At 32.8% G+C, this 18,189-nt stretch overlaps 1 protein-coding gene across 1 annotated transcript in view; it reads right to left on the reverse strand.

The window, feature by feature from the left end:
* Positions 1–18,189, reverse strand: part of LRP1B (LDL receptor related protein 1B) — a 1,532,882-nt gene that overhangs the window by 201,137 nt on the left and 1,313,556 nt on the right. Inside the window, exons 60-65 of the mRNA XM_059927092.1 lie at positions 15,795–15,983; positions 14,814–14,962; positions 10,222–10,315; positions 6,454–6,570; positions 6,219–6,338; positions 4,681–4,800 (exon numbers count right to left, since the gene is read on the reverse strand). Coding sequence (XP_059783075.1) covers positions 4,681–4,800; positions 6,219–6,338; positions 6,454–6,570; positions 10,222–10,315; positions 14,814–14,962; positions 15,795–15,983 — 789 coding nt within the window. The remainder of the gene's footprint in view (positions 1–4,680; positions 4,801–6,218; positions 6,339–6,453; positions 6,571–10,221; positions 10,316–14,813; positions 14,963–15,794; positions 15,984–18,189) is intronic.

The following is an 18,189-nucleotide window of genomic DNA, read 5'->3' on the forward strand; positions in this document are numbered from 1 at the left end:
ATAAAACATTTTGTACCTTATTTGCCAACAAATGTGTAATAATTGAGACATGCAGAAATTATCTTTAGTATGGAAATATGTTATTCACATGAATACACTGTACTACTAGAAAATCTTACGCCTCAAATTAATATAGAAAATATAATACCATTTATGTAAACTTTTAAAATACTCTAAACTATCAGGTACATATTAATAAATGCACACTAATACAGTAAAATTAAAAAAAAAATACGTGTGAATGATATGTAGCCACTTCAGGACAAGGGGAGGAAGGTTAAGGGGAAAGGATAGAGGGGGGCTTTAGTTGTTATTGTAGGGATTTAGATGTTTTAAGAGATATCTTAGACCAAATGTTAAAGTCTATTAAAAATGGTACAGGTATATAATTGTGTAACTTTCTGTGCAAGTCTTTGTGTTTGAAATATCTTATAATTTAATATGTATTACACTTGCTTTAACTTAAAAAATATATTTTTTTCTTATATTCTCATAGCTTGAGTAACCCAATTCAAATTTCATCAGACATTTAAGGGAAAATAAAAGCAAGCATTGACGGGTTCTGTCTTTTGGTTTAAGTGTGTTCAGTGTCATGCTTGAAATCCAGGCTGTGGAAAGTACAAAGCTACTGTAGGAAGCTCAAGTTCCTTTCACAAGCCCCAGCTAGTGTGATTATAACGACTGCATTAAGTAAAAATAATTAGCCAAGCAGCAGGTTGGTTATAAATCAAGACTGTTCAAAAGCAGCAAACGACTCTGAACCAGTGTGAAAGCAAGACTCTCTTTGATGACACAGAATTCTAGGTAAGTTGAAATGATGTAGGAGAAGAAAGCAGGAAATGAGACCACAGGGAGGAGCGATGTGGCAGCACAAACAGCTGATTCTAGAGAGTGGAGTGGTGAGTTCATAGTTGACCAGGAAAGCCCAGGCATAAAACTGATGAAAAGAATGTTTCATAGGGATCTAGGGCACTGAGAATCTAAACTATAAGCCAGGGAGAGAGAACATAATGGAAAGACATATTCTGATATCATCTTATGAGAGTCAAATTGTAGAAAAGTTTCAACTCTGTTACAAAGAATTATGAATCTAGTACAGATCCGTCAAATCCCTAAATGCTCATTTCATTCCTAAAATAGAAAATGGCAGGTAGAAGGTGAAGAAAGTTTGAAACTGAGATTCTTAATGAAAAGCCCAGAGCTGCCACAGTTGGAGTAGTCTACTGATTGTGGTCAGGTGTTCAAATGTGGCGCTGGCCCAATATTGTAATAAATAGTGTAACAGCCTTCCAAGAGTAGTTAACATCAATAGTCTAGTAGAAGTGTGTATATCTACGTTTTAAAAAGCTTTCTTTTATTTGGGCATAGAGTGAGGAAAGAATAAACAACCTCAGGCAAAAAGAAATAATTTTATAATAACTATTAACAACTCATAAAACAAAGTTAAAACTAAAATCTTCCCTTGGTATCCACAGGGGATTGGTTCCAGGATCCCTACGAATACCAAAATCCATGGATGCTCAAGTCACTTAGACAAAATAGCTTAGTACAGTCGGCCTTCCACATCTGCTGATGTGGAACCTGTGGATAAGACAGGCCCACTGTATCTTGCTACAACTGTGAAGGTAGCATAGATTTAAATCTATATTTATACAAAAATAGAATTAAAAGGTGTTTTAAAAATGTTTTTCAATTTAAATCCAAACGTGCCAAATGTAGCTTTCATGGACTCAAATACAACCATCTCAAAATCTAGCTGTAATAAGATGGGAAACTATGTAGTTAATTTAATTTTTAAATTCAAAGTCTCACCATGACTAGATTACTGGACAAAGACTCCTAAACTATATTTCATCTACATCTATTCAAAGTGATTTCAAAGCCTCCTTGTGCTAACCTAGAAATGATTACCATACAATTTTTTACAAATATTGAGCATTAGCTGTTAAATTTGCAAGTACTCGTAAGATCTCAAAAGCTACACTGGGCTGACTGCAATAAACATGTGATATTTTGGTAAATATAAAAATCAAATAATTTTAAAAATATTTGCACATTACTGGTTATTTAGTTCCCTATACTACATGTGTACTTTGTGTTAAGTTACTGTGCTCTGTTTTGTTAGGCGTTTCTATAGTGACTGTCTGTCTCTCTCTCCCTCTCCCTTGCATGTGTGCTTCTACATTGGTTTTATTTACACAATTAAAAGCAAAACAAACCAAATTGTTTAATTTAGGTCAAGGTAAAACAAACTATAATCCTGGAACTTTAGAACTGACAGAAGACAATTAGATATAAAACTATAGATAAATACAAATATTGGTGCTGAAAAATAAGATGTAAGGGCTAGGTGAACTCCAAGAGTAAAAAAGAATCTCCCCCTAAACTGAGCACTGGGCTAAGAAAGTACAGACGGCAACTGAAATAAAAATGGGTTGCAAATGGAGGTTTTGCAACAACGAATGGGCCAGTTTCTCAACAGCATTTAATGCAAGTCTACACTACAGCCTGCTAGGCCACTTGACATGTGAAATAGTGAAACACATCCCTTCTTCTAGACAAGGCCCATTCTCACCCACAAAGAAACATGTAACTCAGATTCAAATAATAAGGCCTTAGCTTGATAGGGTTAATCTTTAAGGAGTGTTATGTTTCTTTCCCACTCAATAAAGCATCAAACGAGGAACTATCCCACAAGGGTGTTAACGGAATTAGCAAAAATACATGGCATTTCTATATGTATTGAAGACCGAAGAAAGGGGAAAGAGGTGGTCTTTTAGCTCCTTCAAAAATAAGGATTGAAAAATGCCATGCTAAAATATGATGTAGAAGAAGTTTCTTTAAATTAAATTAGCACCTGTCCACGGTAACATTTTAGAGTGGGTTTAAGATAAATTACATGGTAACCCTTATTCATCCTTTCCCCCATTTTCTGTATGTATGTATATATTTGTATACTGGTCTGGAACTTAAAGCAATAATTGTGGCTAGGAGAATTCTATATAACTTTATAATGGAAAATATTTAAATATTTTCTTTTTATATAGAAAAAATGATGTGGATTCATGCTATGGTCATAGAGCAGAGGCTTTGGTGTCAAATAACCCTGGATTCAAGTTCCAGTTCCGCCACTTGTTAGCTGTAGGATTTGGGGTAAGTTACTCCTTGGATCTCATTTTCCTCAACCATAAAATAGGGATAATAAGGAGATTAAATGAAGTAATCATTATAAAGCCTTTAACACATTTCTTGGGCCATACGGTACACACCACATAAATATTAGGCATTATTCTTATTATGATGATTAATAATTATCAGTTTGAACAATGTAACATACCAAAACAGTTAAATCACATCAAAGTGAGGAAGAAGAAGAGTAAAATAGAGAAAAAAAACATTTCATCCAAGAAATTTTTCAGATAGCTAATATGTCATTATTCCATGTTGCTTTGGTAAACAAAAATACAAAAGACAAGAGAGCAAAATAGCCAGTAATATAAACTCATCTGAAAAAGTCCTTGATAAGTGTTATGGACAAACTGGTGATGGATGTGGTTTGATGCTTTGTGAATTGATTATGAAGGTCAATTCCACAAAGTGAGAAATGGTGGTTTTATGATACTATAAAGTGATAAGCCATACTGGTTGCATGTCCTGAAGACACAGTTATATGGAGACAGTACTAGAAAAAAAACTCTTAATGACCTATTGTTGCCTGTGATTATACATATAGCTCATGAGTATTGTTCAATATAATGGAATTTCAAAGAACCTAAATGATTTTCATCATTTTGATTTCTCCCAGAAGAGTTAATTAACAGTAGGGTGGAATCTAGCAAATGCATTTAACACAATTTTTTCTAAGAAGCCTGAAGTTTCTGTCTTTAGTTTGGACAAACTCTGTCTTTTCTAATCAATTACTAGATTAAATGGTTTTTTGCTTCCCCAACAATGCCAAGTTTGGTGCAGTCACCTAAAAAATAGCCTCAATTAATATTTCATAAATGTTGATAAAAATGAGTTACACATGACAACTATTACTTTATTTCTGTTTCACTGTTGACATATTCAGGATAGAATCAAATGCATTAAACAAAATGAATACATATGTTCTCCATTTCTGCAATGTTAAGTAATAATAACTGTAAATAAAATAATTGATCTTAAGTGAAAATATTAATGTTTCAGAAACATGCTAACTTAAATGACTGCTGTCATCTACTAAAACAGAACAGATGCTTTTATTATCTTTTTTCTTTTTCCCCACCGTGTTTAAGAATGAAAAATAACCATTGGATAAATGAACAATCGTATGTATTTAAGGAGAAAAATGAAGCCTAGAACAATATGAAAATAGCGTTTTATTGTTTCTATTCATTAAATGCTAATAGCATGTGCATACGCTAACATAAGAAGACAGTTTCATCTTACCTTTCGGATCTGTCTTTTTAGAAACAGTTTTGACTTATGCTAAAGCAATACTTAACCCTTCTGCCTTACCCCTCCATGCTTTTTATAAAATAGCTAACCTGAGGTTATTGACTCTGGGAGCACAGAGAAAAAACTTTCGCATGTTAGACCCTAGTTGTATCAGAATTGTGTTCAAATTCATTTCACTACGGCCATCTCAGATGATGATACAAATGCAAGAGGTAGGATCCACCGTCACAAAACACTCACCGCAGTTGGCCTCATCTGATGCGTCTGCACAGTCTGGATCCTCGTCGCAAACCCACAGCTTGGAAATGCAGTGTTTAGTAGTTTTACACTGGAAATAGTCTGGAGAGCAGCTGTTTTCGGCTGAAGAGGAAAGCATCTATTAAAATGTAGCTTTGGACAAGAATAGACATTCTAATTAAAAAACAAATAAATTTTTAAGTTAATCAATTGAAAATCTATCATCTTTTAATTAATAAGACCCTGAAGGTGATAAGTTTTAACTTTTAATTATCTATAGTGTATTCCTATTACCTGTTGCAGTATAAAAAAATAAAACATATTTCTGCAAATGATGCATTTGACAAAAATCAGAGTTTTCAAAACCACCCCACCTTGATTAGATATTTTGAAACTAATTTACAAATAAAGAATTCAGGGTCTTTCAAAATAAATTTTTTCAGATAAATAAATTTAAGAATTTATACATAAGTGTTTTTGTAAATAGAAAAAGACTAAAATCAGAAGATTTAGTGAATGAGGAAAAAAAAGGCATAGAATTTATCAAAACCTCTAGTTGTGTTGAGATTTTGAGGGAAGAGGTGAACATCTGACTCAAACTATAAACTGCTTCACAAATCTTAGTTTAATGGATCAGCTTCTAGAATGGCTAACCATAAAGAACTGGTACTGACTTTATTCTGAATGTACCATCTTAATCAAATTGCCGGATGACTGCACATTATTTACTAATAAAAGTTTTAGAGGAATAAAATAAAACTTCAGCAAGACAGAAATGTTGACAGCAGTTCTGTTGAAAGCTTGAACTTGACAGGTGCTCTATGGCTCAGATCCTGTGTGTGTATGTACATGTATGTGTGTGTATGTGCTGGTCTGCCTACGTGCATGTATGTATATGATGTATAAACTGTTCTGCCTCCCATTTCATGTATATTTATCTTTCATGGGAGATTGAAATAAGAGGTGAACAGAATTAAAATTATTTTACAATTGTCTTTTGAAGTAGCTTGTTAAGATACATTAGAAGGAGTATTATTTACAGTTTTTAACAAGTGATTTTGTTAGGTTATTTTGCCCAGAATTTCGTTTCTTATTATACATTCAATATGTTATTATTAAGGGAAAAAAAATCTCTACTTAAAATAGAGTTGATTTCAAGTAACTAATTAAATCAACAGAAGAAAATTACCTGCAGCTACTTAATATGGTAAAAAAAAATCTGTATTTTTAAAAAAAGCACCATAATCACCTGTAATTTGTTTTTGCTGCTTCTCTTAAGGACGATGTGGATGAATGCATGTTTTTTCATGTTTGTAATAATCTCCAGGTAGCTTTTAAGTAAAGATCACCCATGTTTTAATTTTCTATATATTTTTATACAGAGTTCCTTAACCATCCCAATAGACATCTAGTTGGAATTATTTGCCCATCATTGCAGTTATATTTTCAACACTGTATAAATTTATGGTGAACAATAATAATTTTTAGACCAATTTCAGCTGGGAGTCAGAGGTCAGAGTGAACAGTTAGAGGTGACTTACGACAGTCCCTTTCATCTTCCTCATCCCCACAGTCATCCTGCCCATTGCATCTGAGGTTTACTGGGATGCATTTCTGGTTCTTGGTACACTTGAACTGACCTGAGAGGCAGACATGTGTGTCTAAAAGAGAGAACAAAAAATGTGGGCTAAAGCCTGTGTCTGAATTTAAATCAGTGCAGACATAATCAGTTAAGAAGTAGATTCGTGTTCCTTAGTTAAGAATGTAGTCACCTACCACAGTTGAGTTCATCAGAATTGTCCCCACAGTCATTCTCTCCATCACAGATGAAAGCGGGCAGAGCACAGAGCCCAGTTCCACACTGAAATCGGCCTGGCTGACATTTAAATTCCGCTAGAGGAGGAAACATACAGGTATCGTGGAATGACAATCTTAGCTCATGACTTCTTAAACAGAGCTTTTCTGACATTCAACATATTTATTATATTATTATATTAAACATATCCTAGAGCACAAAGTGAATGTCTCACATCCAGAGAGCTACTAGATTCAGATGTGCAGTTAAGCTTTGAGCAGCTCAGATGACCTCCAGATTAGATTTTATAAACTAACAGTAAGAAGAAAGATATTAACAACATATAAATATAAATATATATATTTAAAACATTTAAATGTCTCCTCATTTCAAAGACATGGTATTGAGAGGTTAAGTGGCAGAGCACAATTCATTGTAATTTTTTAAAAAGTTATTCCAATATCACTTAAAAAATTATTTCTTTGATCACTTTGCTGCCTGTAATGTGTTGAGAGAAACATCTTCCCTCAATACATATTCCCCAGCATTCCTTAAAGCAAATACTTTCTATAACTATCACATTTTAAATCAGAATTATTGATATTTATTCCTATAATCTTATTAATATATAAGGACAATGTCATAACTAGTAAAGATTTTTATATACCATACATATGTTATTATAATAAATATCTCCTACATGGTAAAGCAGTTTTTGCTATATTCTTTGAGTTTATTTAAGCAATAATAACAATAAAGTAGGATCTATTGAATATCTACTTTGTATCATGCACTAGGCTAGGTTCTTTCACATATAGTTACTAATTGAATCTCATTATAAACTTCTCACCTTGGGATCACCATGACCATTTTATAAATGAGGAAAGTAAGTCTCATGGATTCTAATAATTCACCCAAGAATATACAAGTTTCAAGTGCCGGAGTTGAAGTTTAAATCCACATCTGACTCTGAAGTCTTCTCACAACTTGCAATAAACACTTATCTTTTCACTGATGATCCTAATGTGTGTTACTAATCACTGATTTTGAGATTAATAGTATGCTCTTTATTAGTTCAAATCAGTCAATCAAACATTAATAAATTATATTTTGAACTTTCTTTGGAAGATAAATTACACTTTTATAATTAAAATATTAATTAAAATTTTCTTAACATGAAAAAAAAAACTCTCAATATATGCATGGCTTCCATAGAAGTGAGTTCTAAAATGTTGAACGTCATTTACCTTCAATTTACAACATTTATTAATTAATCACACTAAATGTTTAAACTGGGCGATACTTAATTTTCTCATGATCTAAACTTGCATTTCCTTTATTTCCTGTTGCTTCACATACGAGTTCCTTTAATATTTCTTTGCCCATAATTGCTGTTGTATTTTTCAATACTTTATGAACTTATGGTGTATGGATAGTAATTTTTAGACCAATTTCAGTTCAGAGTCAGAAGTAAGACAGAACAGAACATTCTGAGGTGACTTATGACAGTCCCTTTCATCTTCCTCATCCCCACAGTCATCTTGTCCAGTACAAGTGAGGTTGTCCAAAACTTTTCCGTAAGAAGGGTTGTAAATATTAAAGGAGTTCCAGTGTCTGTTAAATAACTAGGAAGCCTATGTGACCTTTAAATGTGTCTCTAGAATGATCCTTGATGCATTAGAGTGTTATAGGAAATATAATTACAAACTTATGATGCCAGAGAATTCTTGATGCATCACTCTTAACTATATTTGCATAAATAACATTATTGCAGTTTGAAGGTATGTGAACCTGGTATCAAGCTTTTCTGCTTTTTCAGGTGAAATTATAGGTATTGTCAGTGGCTCTTAATACCTGCAAATTTTGATGATGCAGCTACTCAAAAATGAAGTCTAAACACTCGACAGACACACGTACATCATTTTCCACCTCAACATGACTCTCAAAATAAAATGTCATGCCTACGGATGTTCAAGCTGTTAACCCGTCAACTCCAAGAAATAGATCATTTACTAAAAGATCACAGAGATAATGTCACCAATAAAAACACTTAGTATTGGTATTTAACCAGGATAAGGATCATACAGAGACTCTTAGATACCAGATGCCTCTTTGGTTCCCTTCAAAAGACATTAAAGTTATATTTGTTCACCAAATATTCTGAAAGTGGGTAAATGTAAAAAGTGTGTTATACTAAAGCTGTAGTTAATTTTTCATATGAGTTTGGTTACAGCATGAAATTTTACTCAAGATTAAAATTAGAGTTCAGGAGCTGTAAATATTTTAGAAGGGAGAGCATTGGGTGCTATTGACTTTGTCTGAAGGACATTATGGGGATAATTCCTCAAAAAACACTTTAGTAAATCTGGGCAGGAAAGGTCATCTTAATATGAGAACTAAAGTAACACATTCATTCTTATTTCTATAAATTACAAAAATAAGTTGTATTTACTTTACTATATCACAGAACAGTTTACTTTATTGTGAGAAAATTAATAAATTTTACTGTGTAAATCTCAATTGGCCACCATAATTTCTCGTTCCTTGATTTTTTTTTAATTCAGTAACTTAAGAATAATTCAGGCATAATAGTATACCTATGTCATACAGATACTACTCTTCATATATTGTCCATCACAGTGAAAACAAAAACTTTATTAAAAAAAAAATCAAAGGGCAATGGACCTTTCAGAAAGAGAAAAATAATATTAGAAAAGCAATGACTTTTAAAACTTTTTCCTTCTCACTGAATATATTATTTACTGATTTCAAACATATAAATGAGATATGCAAAAAAACTTCAAATGTTTGATATACTTGGTAGTGACCAGAGAGATGGAATACAGCTCATCCAAGTAATTATCTAGAGGTCCTAAGTTTGAAACAGCTTTGTAATTATGTGGTGGAAAGTTCTGTAGCAGAAAGTAGCTGGCTTTCACTAAGACAGTATACTTCTTTCTTTAGTGCAAGCCTAAGGATCTTGAACTCGATTGTCAAGATCAAATCAAGGCAACCATCTACTGGGATGTTGAGGGAATTATCATGATTGACTACAAGCATCTTCAACTTGACAGGACAGTATTAGAGTGACCCATGGAGTGAACTATAAAAGGTTAACAAGGAAAAGTCTGCTGATTGTCCATTACAACCTAGGTTACCAAAGATAGCTTAAAAAAATAGCACCTAACCATGCCAATGACAGTCAAATGTCAAGACATAATTGGTAGTCACTTTAAGGCAACTACTAAGAGCATAGTAAATTGACTAACAGCCAACTAATGACTTACATTGGAAAAATTTGACTTTTAAAGAATTTTCAGTATTTTAATACTGACAGAAAAGTTGAAGGACCGTATCCCTAAAGTCAAGATTTCAGTCATTGAGTGGCATTCTGAAAACTTGCCCATTTTTGCTTCTGATTTAATGATATCTTAAGTCAAAATCATGCTGATTTTTACTCTCCTGATTGTTACATGATGAGTTTAGTTATTCTAAAGTAAAAAAGAAATTGAGAAAGAGAAAACTAATACAAAGTGCTGATGGTGTCATTGTAGATGTAACAGTGATCAGAGACATACACAAGACATTGCAACAATTTTTGCTGTATTTTTAACTCCTGACATAAAACCTTTCTGTTTCAATTTTGGAAAGCTATCAGAAGGCAATACTTAAGATCTAGCTTCAATTTTCCAGGTCTGGGATGTAAGGAGCTCTAAATTCTAAATTCCTGCATCTGCCAGTGTACTCACGACAGTCATCTGGTTCGTCAGATCCATCACCACAGTCATCCACGGTGTCACATTTCCACCAGAATGGAATACATTTATCAGTTTTGCAACGAAACTTTGAAAAAAAGAAAAAAATAAAAGATTAAAGAACACTACTCATATATAATGGATATTTAAAAACGCACTAGGGCAGAGCAGCCTAGCCTCCTCTCTTGCTGCAAATGTGAACTGTGGTGGTCTTAGAGCATTCCACAGTAGGGAATAAGTTCACAACAAGCAGCAAAATGACCATCCAGAAAAGCACACTGTTCAGGAAAACCTGTTGAGATTTCCTGAGCACAGACAAGCTCACGAATTTACTTACTGTCTATGGCTGCTTTCTCACCACAACAGTTTAGTACTGCTACCCAGACCATGTGGTTCACAAAGCCTAAAAATAGTTATTACCTGGCCCGCTACAGAAAACTTTTGCTGAACACTGAATAGGGCTAAAAATCATCAGAGATACCAGGAAGAGGTATTGAGTTGAATTCATTTAGTTAATTTGAATTAAGTTAACTAATTTAATTAATTTGAATTATTGTTCCTGCTAACTTCACTACTGGCCAACCATACACAGTGACCAAGAAAGCTCAGCCAATCGAAGATCTCAGACCACAAACTTATCCTTTTCTCAGTAACATTCAGTTCCAAATGTACCCTCATAAGATAGAAGAATCTAAAGAAAATCACACTTTCCATACAGAGAGCACATGCATCTGAAATAGTTGCCGTGAATAAAAACAAGCGATAGTTAAATTCAGTAGATTTCTTCTAGTACTTCAAATTGTTTTTGTCTTCTGAAATTGAAAATATTAGATATTTTCTAAAATATATTCACTTTCTTTTTGAAGTGTTTTTGCTGTAATTCTCATGTGAGTGACTAAAAGCAAGGTGGCATTTATCTTAGCATGTTGCATGCCAGGCAGATTTGTAACACAGAAATATATAACCCAGGTTCAATTTTCTGTAATGAAAGTGGATTAGCAAGCTAAAAATTTGTTCATTTTAAATACTGTTACTGTCTTCAAGTAAGACAGAATGTGATGCTAGCCTTTACTGAACCTGTCTGGATATCATGGAGCTGATTCAGGGTAGATTTATATATATATATTTATATTTATATTTTAAATAAGAGAGTAATTTTTTTGCCAGTGGCACTGTAAGAGGGAATAGAGCACTGTGAATCCAAGAGAAGATATCCCTGTTCAACTGATTTTCCCATATTTACTTAGCCTGTGGTCATGTTTGTTGTGGTTTTCGTAAATTACCAAAAGAAAAATATTACTTTGATAGATAGCGATTGTCTGGGGATATAAGGCTTACTCTGAAAGCAATTGCCCTGAACATTAAACATTTCCAGTCATTACAGTATATCAAAGTATATAAGTAAGATGATTTCAAGTCTCCTGAGTATATTCAAAGTCTTTCCAATCAAGATTTGAAAAATATCTGAATTTTTAATATTAAAAATATTTCTAATTTTACATATTATTTACACATATTTTTAATTTTACTAAATGTTTCTTATTTAAATAAACACCCACTGTTGGAATGATAGATGACACGATTTTGCTCACCATTTCATTTTTAATAAGAACATAAAAGTGTTTTGAGTTAAGGGAAGGCCAGGGTAAAATATATTTATTATTACTCTTTATGCTAATCCACATTTTATTCATTACTCTCAGAGGAAGATTTCTTCTATTTTGTGTCTGGGCTTTTTTTTCATACTTAAATACAGTAACTTTAAAAAGATAAATGCTAAACATAAATACAAAACATTCTTCATGGTAAATGCTCTCCAAGACTAATATCTTCATAAAATAAATTGCAGACTGCAATCATCACCCACAAGAAGAAGCTATAAAGAAACTCCTAAATGAATGTCTACTAAGTGGATACATGGATAAAATGCAAATCCTACATATAGTGAAGTTTACTCAAAACAGGAAGAGTCTCCACTTAAAAATAAGTAAATTCATTTTAAATTTACTTTTATAGTTTTCTAATTAAAATGATTTAAATGTAATATTTGAAATGATTTGCGCCACAAGAATTGGACCTAACCTTGATTTTTACCAGATTTTCATATGTTCATTTCCAATCCTAATAAATTCTTATTGGTGTGATTTGCCTATTTTGTTAAAAATCAATAATATTTGGGGGTTATCATTGGCTGCAGTAATTAGATGATAAACCCAAAATCCCTTAGTAAGATAAATTTAAAATGCAATATTTTTTATCAGAATGCTTAATGATATGATTCTGAAGTACATAAATTATTCGCTTCATTTTAATATCTACCTCACTAAAAATTGTTGCTATGAACTGACTTTTCTCCAAGAAGTATACAGTAGATCTTTTTTTCCTCCCATTGTATCAGAAAAGAATCGGAGATAAAATGACTGCATAAACCACAGGACTTACAGGGACAACCACTAATTGACTGTGTTAGCTGAGATGTTACTCTTCGTTAACTTTTTTCTTAAAAATGAGACAAATGAAGTGATAACTGTTTTTTTCAGGAAGTACTGAAAACAAAGATATCTGATCCACAACATTCTGTTGTTACTGTACTGTCTTGCTATTGTTGATTTTTTTTTAATTCATGCAAAACACTATTGGGGGTATTTGAAAAATTATAAATATTTTAGTCCTGTTATCACTGATACCAAATTGAGAGGTAATTTAGTTATATGTATAATACTTTTCAAGGTTGATTTAAGTTTTCATTTAATTGACTGATCAGACTTTTTGCCTTTGAATACATACAATCCTAGGTTTTTCTATTTAATAATTTGAAACACCTTATTCCTTTTATGACTACAGTGAGGCTGATGTTTTACTATCTATGTCTTGCTGATTGAGATTTTATCTGTGTGCCAAACATCCTTTGGCTTTACTTTATTTCCAGTCAGCTAATGAGGCCCACCACACTGTAAGGGGCTTAGGCAGGTGTCATTTCCACTAAGTTACCCATAGCCTCAGTGTTGGGCCTCAACAGAGTGACCCTGGTCTGCTCCAAATCAAGAGAACAGAGGTTATTTCAGAATAACCCAGAGGTTAAATTGAAAATCTGTCTAAACCAAACAAAATTAACAGAAATTATAATTTAAAAAATTTTAAAGATGTGACTTCTCCCTTAAATTTTACCTCTAGTTTGCTTATTTTACCTCCCATAGTGACAAATTTCTAGTTCTCTAAAAATAATTAATTTTGTTCACATAAATACTTAGGAGAGTATAATTAAAACAACACAGTTGTAAAGAAAAAAGAGACTGTGACCTGTGCTTTCAACTAGACATCAGAACCTCCTGATGGCAGCTCACACTACTTGCACACATACTCAAGTATATTCTACTTGCACTAGAGGGCTAGGGTAATAACAACAACACTTACTATAAACCAGGAACTTTTCCCATGTAATCTTCATAACGGTGGCCTGGAAATATTATCATTCCCATTTAAAAGATGAGAAAACTGAGGCATCAAGTAGTTAAGTAACAAAGCCAAGGTAATTCAGCTTATTTAAAGCAGTCAGGGTTATGGTCAAAGTGAGTCTGGCTTCAGAGTCTATGCCCTTAACCACTATACATACTGCTTGCCGGAAGAGGTTGGATCTTTTTTGTTTATATAGTTCTTTATTGTATGATCCTCATAGTCATAACTTAAGAGGCAAGTTGAGCTAGAATTAGCTTCTCTTTTTGAAAATAAGCACACGCTAAGAGAAATTCAGTCTCTTGCCATGATGTCACTGCTAGAATTGGAAAACCAGCAAATTCAAAACACAGAATTCTAAGAATAAATTTAGTCATGTTAAAAAAACAAATCACATGATTTCCTTTACAATCTTATCTCAAACAAGATACTCAAATATAAAAAATTAATTTTATAATGTCATATGACTTTTGTTCAAATTTTGAAAGTAATAAAGTCCATGCAACTACCATTAAGTAGAAAAATTAACTTCTGAAATAGTTTCACTGAAAATAACTACATTTTGAAGAAAAAGAGATTTCAGAAGGAAATTATTTAGATCATATAATTTTTCAATAAAAATATCTAGAAAATTACTTTTTACAAACTTACCTTTTCCATATCACTTACTCTGAAGAATGACAGAGAGGTAGAGATGGTAATACAGAGCAGATTATCTAGGAAGATTTTTTTCTTTGTTTAAACTGCATATATCTTAGTCTTAACCCTATGCCTCAATCACCCTGGTATCTTGGAATAGGTCAAATCTCCCCTGATGATTCTGCTATGCCTGCTCATGATTTGCACCATTATTCTGTGTGGATCGGTGTAAGAATGGTTTTCATTTTTGTTTTTGTCTTCCTTTTAACCTCTATGCGTACTTCCTAAATTCCCATTTTAACAATATGTATCAAATTGCTTTTCCCTTACTCTGTGACCCTCTCTACAATGTATGGAATGTTTATCTAATGCTATGCCAAACAAAAAAAAATGATGTTTCAAAAATGGTTTACGTGAATAAACAAAACACAGGCAAAACCTTTTTAACAACTTGCTCATACATGCCATGAAATGATTTCTAGACCTCCACTCACCTGACTGGCTGTGCAGTTGGATAAGCAAGTCCTGTTATCAGCTGCAAGATAGAAGTTGGTAGGACATGCGCAGGTGTGAGTCTTTCCAGGGGCTAAAAGGCACAGATGACTACAACCTCCATTATTTGTCATACAGAGATGTTTGGAGACTACAGATGAGAAAGAAACAACAACAGAATAGGATAATCAAGACCAATAAGATAACGTGGGATGAGAGATCAGACATTTAAGCTTCATAACTTGTATTTGAATACAACGTTGTAATCAAGAACTCATCAAGATTATAAATAGAATTTTATTTTGTTAAAAATTCTACTCATCATCCTATGACATTTATTTTATCATTAAATAATTTTAAGAATGTATCTCCACAATAGCAAGTATTTTAGTAGGAAAAAAGTGTCCATCAGAAAAACAAACAGAGACTAAAAGTATTTTGGATGAGTATATACACAGGTTTAAAAATATAAATGTAAAATAAAATAATGAAATGATGATCTACATCTAATAGTATAGTGGGTAGCAAAATAATCAAAACTTTATTCCATATGGCCTGATACAATTCCTACTAGACGTATGCTTAAGCAAACTTGATACAGTTCTCATTTTTAGAGCCTTAGAGCTACATAAATATAGTTCCTTTCACCTAGCAGTCCAGAAACTAGGATCCTATAACTATTTTGTAAATAAATGATTTCAAGAACGCAGTTTTCACTTCTCCAATTACAATGTATTAATGTCATTTCAGGTTAATATGATTTCAACAAATCAATAATTCTTGTACTATTATTGAGCTTCTAACCATATCCCTTAACAGCAGTATTTGATATCAACTGAATTTATTCTATACAATTATGCTAAGCAGTCAAATCTGGTAATCTTTCTCAAAAATAAATTTACACTTAACCTTAAAGGAAACAAAAATGGAATGTTACTAAAAGATGCTGATGCACTTATGGAAATCATGGAAAGAATAATTACCATCAGGTTGTCTATAAGAATGATACACCTGGATATCTGTGATGGCATGCCATGAGTTAATCAGTGAGAGTCTGTCTGCTCCCGAGGTTTTATGGGCACGGCTGAGTGACTTGGTTTTCCCATCAGTCCAGTAGATGTAGTCTTCAAACAATGTTAGTGCAATCACCCCTGGAATATCTTGATTAGGGACTGTAATAGGAGATGGTAAGATTAATGTTCAGTCTTGGAAGACTGCCAGTTAAAATATTCAATACTACATGGGCTGACAGATACAACTGCTACAGAACTTCATGTGAACAATTGCTGTGACAACCTGTCAGGCCGGCAAGGTTCTTTATTACCAGTTAAGAGAATGCAGGATCTGGCGCAGGAGGTTGCTTTGCTCAGATTTAGATTGGTTCAACCACTGGGAAGAAAATGAATTCAATCCTGCTTACAAGTAATGGCTGCTTCACTAGAAACAAATAACATCCAACATTTAAAAATTATATATATATGTATATCTCCATCAGTTGTTTCTAACTTATATCCTCCTTAAATCCACAGGTCATTGTACTGCTTTCTCCCACTTTTAAATGGATTAAATTATATATCCAGGATGAAATGTCTATCTACCTGGAGATAGAGTGACTATAAGACTACTATTAACCACTTTAGTCACTGAGATTTTATGAGTATTTTTGCTTGCAAAATAAGCTGGGATAGGGATGGAGAAATATAAGTGTGACAAATAACAATGCATCATGCAGATTTAACAATTATAAAACTGCTTTGTTGCAGATTAAAATTGTTTTATAATTATACATTCATTAGAGGACTGGGTTTAAATGTAAACAGTAGATTGAGCTTCACAAATGTAAATATTTCTTTCAAGAGATTCCAGGGTCCTATTTGGTAAATAAGATGTAATAAATTTGTTTGGTGGATTGGAGTTAAATAATTTTAAAATGTGATAGAGGGTTCTTCAATTTTTTTCAAAAAAAGCAATAAATAAAGAAAATGGAAATTCCTTAATTTACACAAACATTCCAATATATTTCTCTATATAAATTTTTAGATCTACTTTTAGAAATTCTGCAAAATGTTCGTTAATGAGAAAAGGTACTATAATTCAGGTAATATGTACTTTTTTATAGATTAGAACATAAAGACAGAATTTATGTTTGGCATATTCCTCATTCAGCAGTAACTGAAAAACTATCAAAATTTAAAATATAATTCACTTTTTCTAGGGAGGTTTACAGCCTTATTTTTAAAATGCTGGGTAAGTTTATATTGTTAACTAGAAGTAGAAATTTTAAATCTACCAATTTGTTATTTTTACTCAGATGGGCCAAATGTGATCAGAGAATTCATTATGACTCAGAAAATATAGAAATAAAAGAGTTAAGACTCCTTCAAATAGGTGACACTTTAAGCCACTGACTACTATAAATAATGTAGTGTCTAGCCAGAAATCCATCTCAGAAGAGATACTATGCATATGAAGGATATAAAAAGAACAAGAAAAATCCAGATGTGCACACTTTTGATGCAGATACTCAAACTGAATTATCCATGTAATTCCCAGACATGGAGCCCATTGCCACAGTGATAAGTAGAATTGAATTAAGAAAGATGAAAAGTAGGACATTTTACCAGAATGAATCATGTCTGAGTTATTTATGCAAACTATGCCCACTCTCCCCCTTTGGCTATATAAATTCATTCCGAAAGATAAACAAATGTGGCAAAATGTTAACAATTGGGTGACTCTTGGTAATAGGTGATCATTACAGCAATCTTTCAACATGTGTGTATGTTTGAAATTTTTCAAAATAAAATAAAAATCCTCAGAAAAAATGGAAAGTCTCAGAAACATTCAACTCAGATTTCCTTAGATGCCAAGCAAGTAATTACATCATTAAATAGGGATTCAAAAATTAATCATCACTTTAAAATAATGTCAGTCCACCAGAGATTCAATTAACTTCTGTACAAAAAGTGAAGTTATTGTAAGAACTTGCCTATTAGCATATCAAAAGTAGCACAGTCTGTTGAACTATTCAATAACTAGAACTGACATTTATTCAGCCCATGGGTGCCAGAAAGTAGGCCCTTGGCTCTAATGGGTGGGGGAGGCCATTCTGGTCCCAGAAGGAAGAATTATCAGGCCCACATATCGATAGTTCTGAGATTGAGAAACCCCATAGTAACGTATCAACTTTGTACACCTATTTAATTTAATACTCAAAACAACTCTATCATGAAACAGTTGACCTCACTTTCAGATAAGAAAACTAAGATTTGGAAAACTTAAGTAATTTGACCAGAAAGGACGGAAAAAAACTAGTAAATGAAGATGCTGGTATTTGAATCTAAATCGGATTTGCTGGCTGCTGAGTTCTTTGCCATT

The sequence above is a fragment of the Balaenoptera ricei genome, chromosome 7, assembly GCF_028023285.1.
Source record: "Balaenoptera ricei isolate mBalRic1 chromosome 7, mBalRic1.hap2, whole genome shotgun sequence".
Taxonomy (NCBI): Eukaryota; Metazoa; Chordata; class Mammalia; order Artiodactyla; family Balaenopteridae; genus Balaenoptera; species Balaenoptera ricei.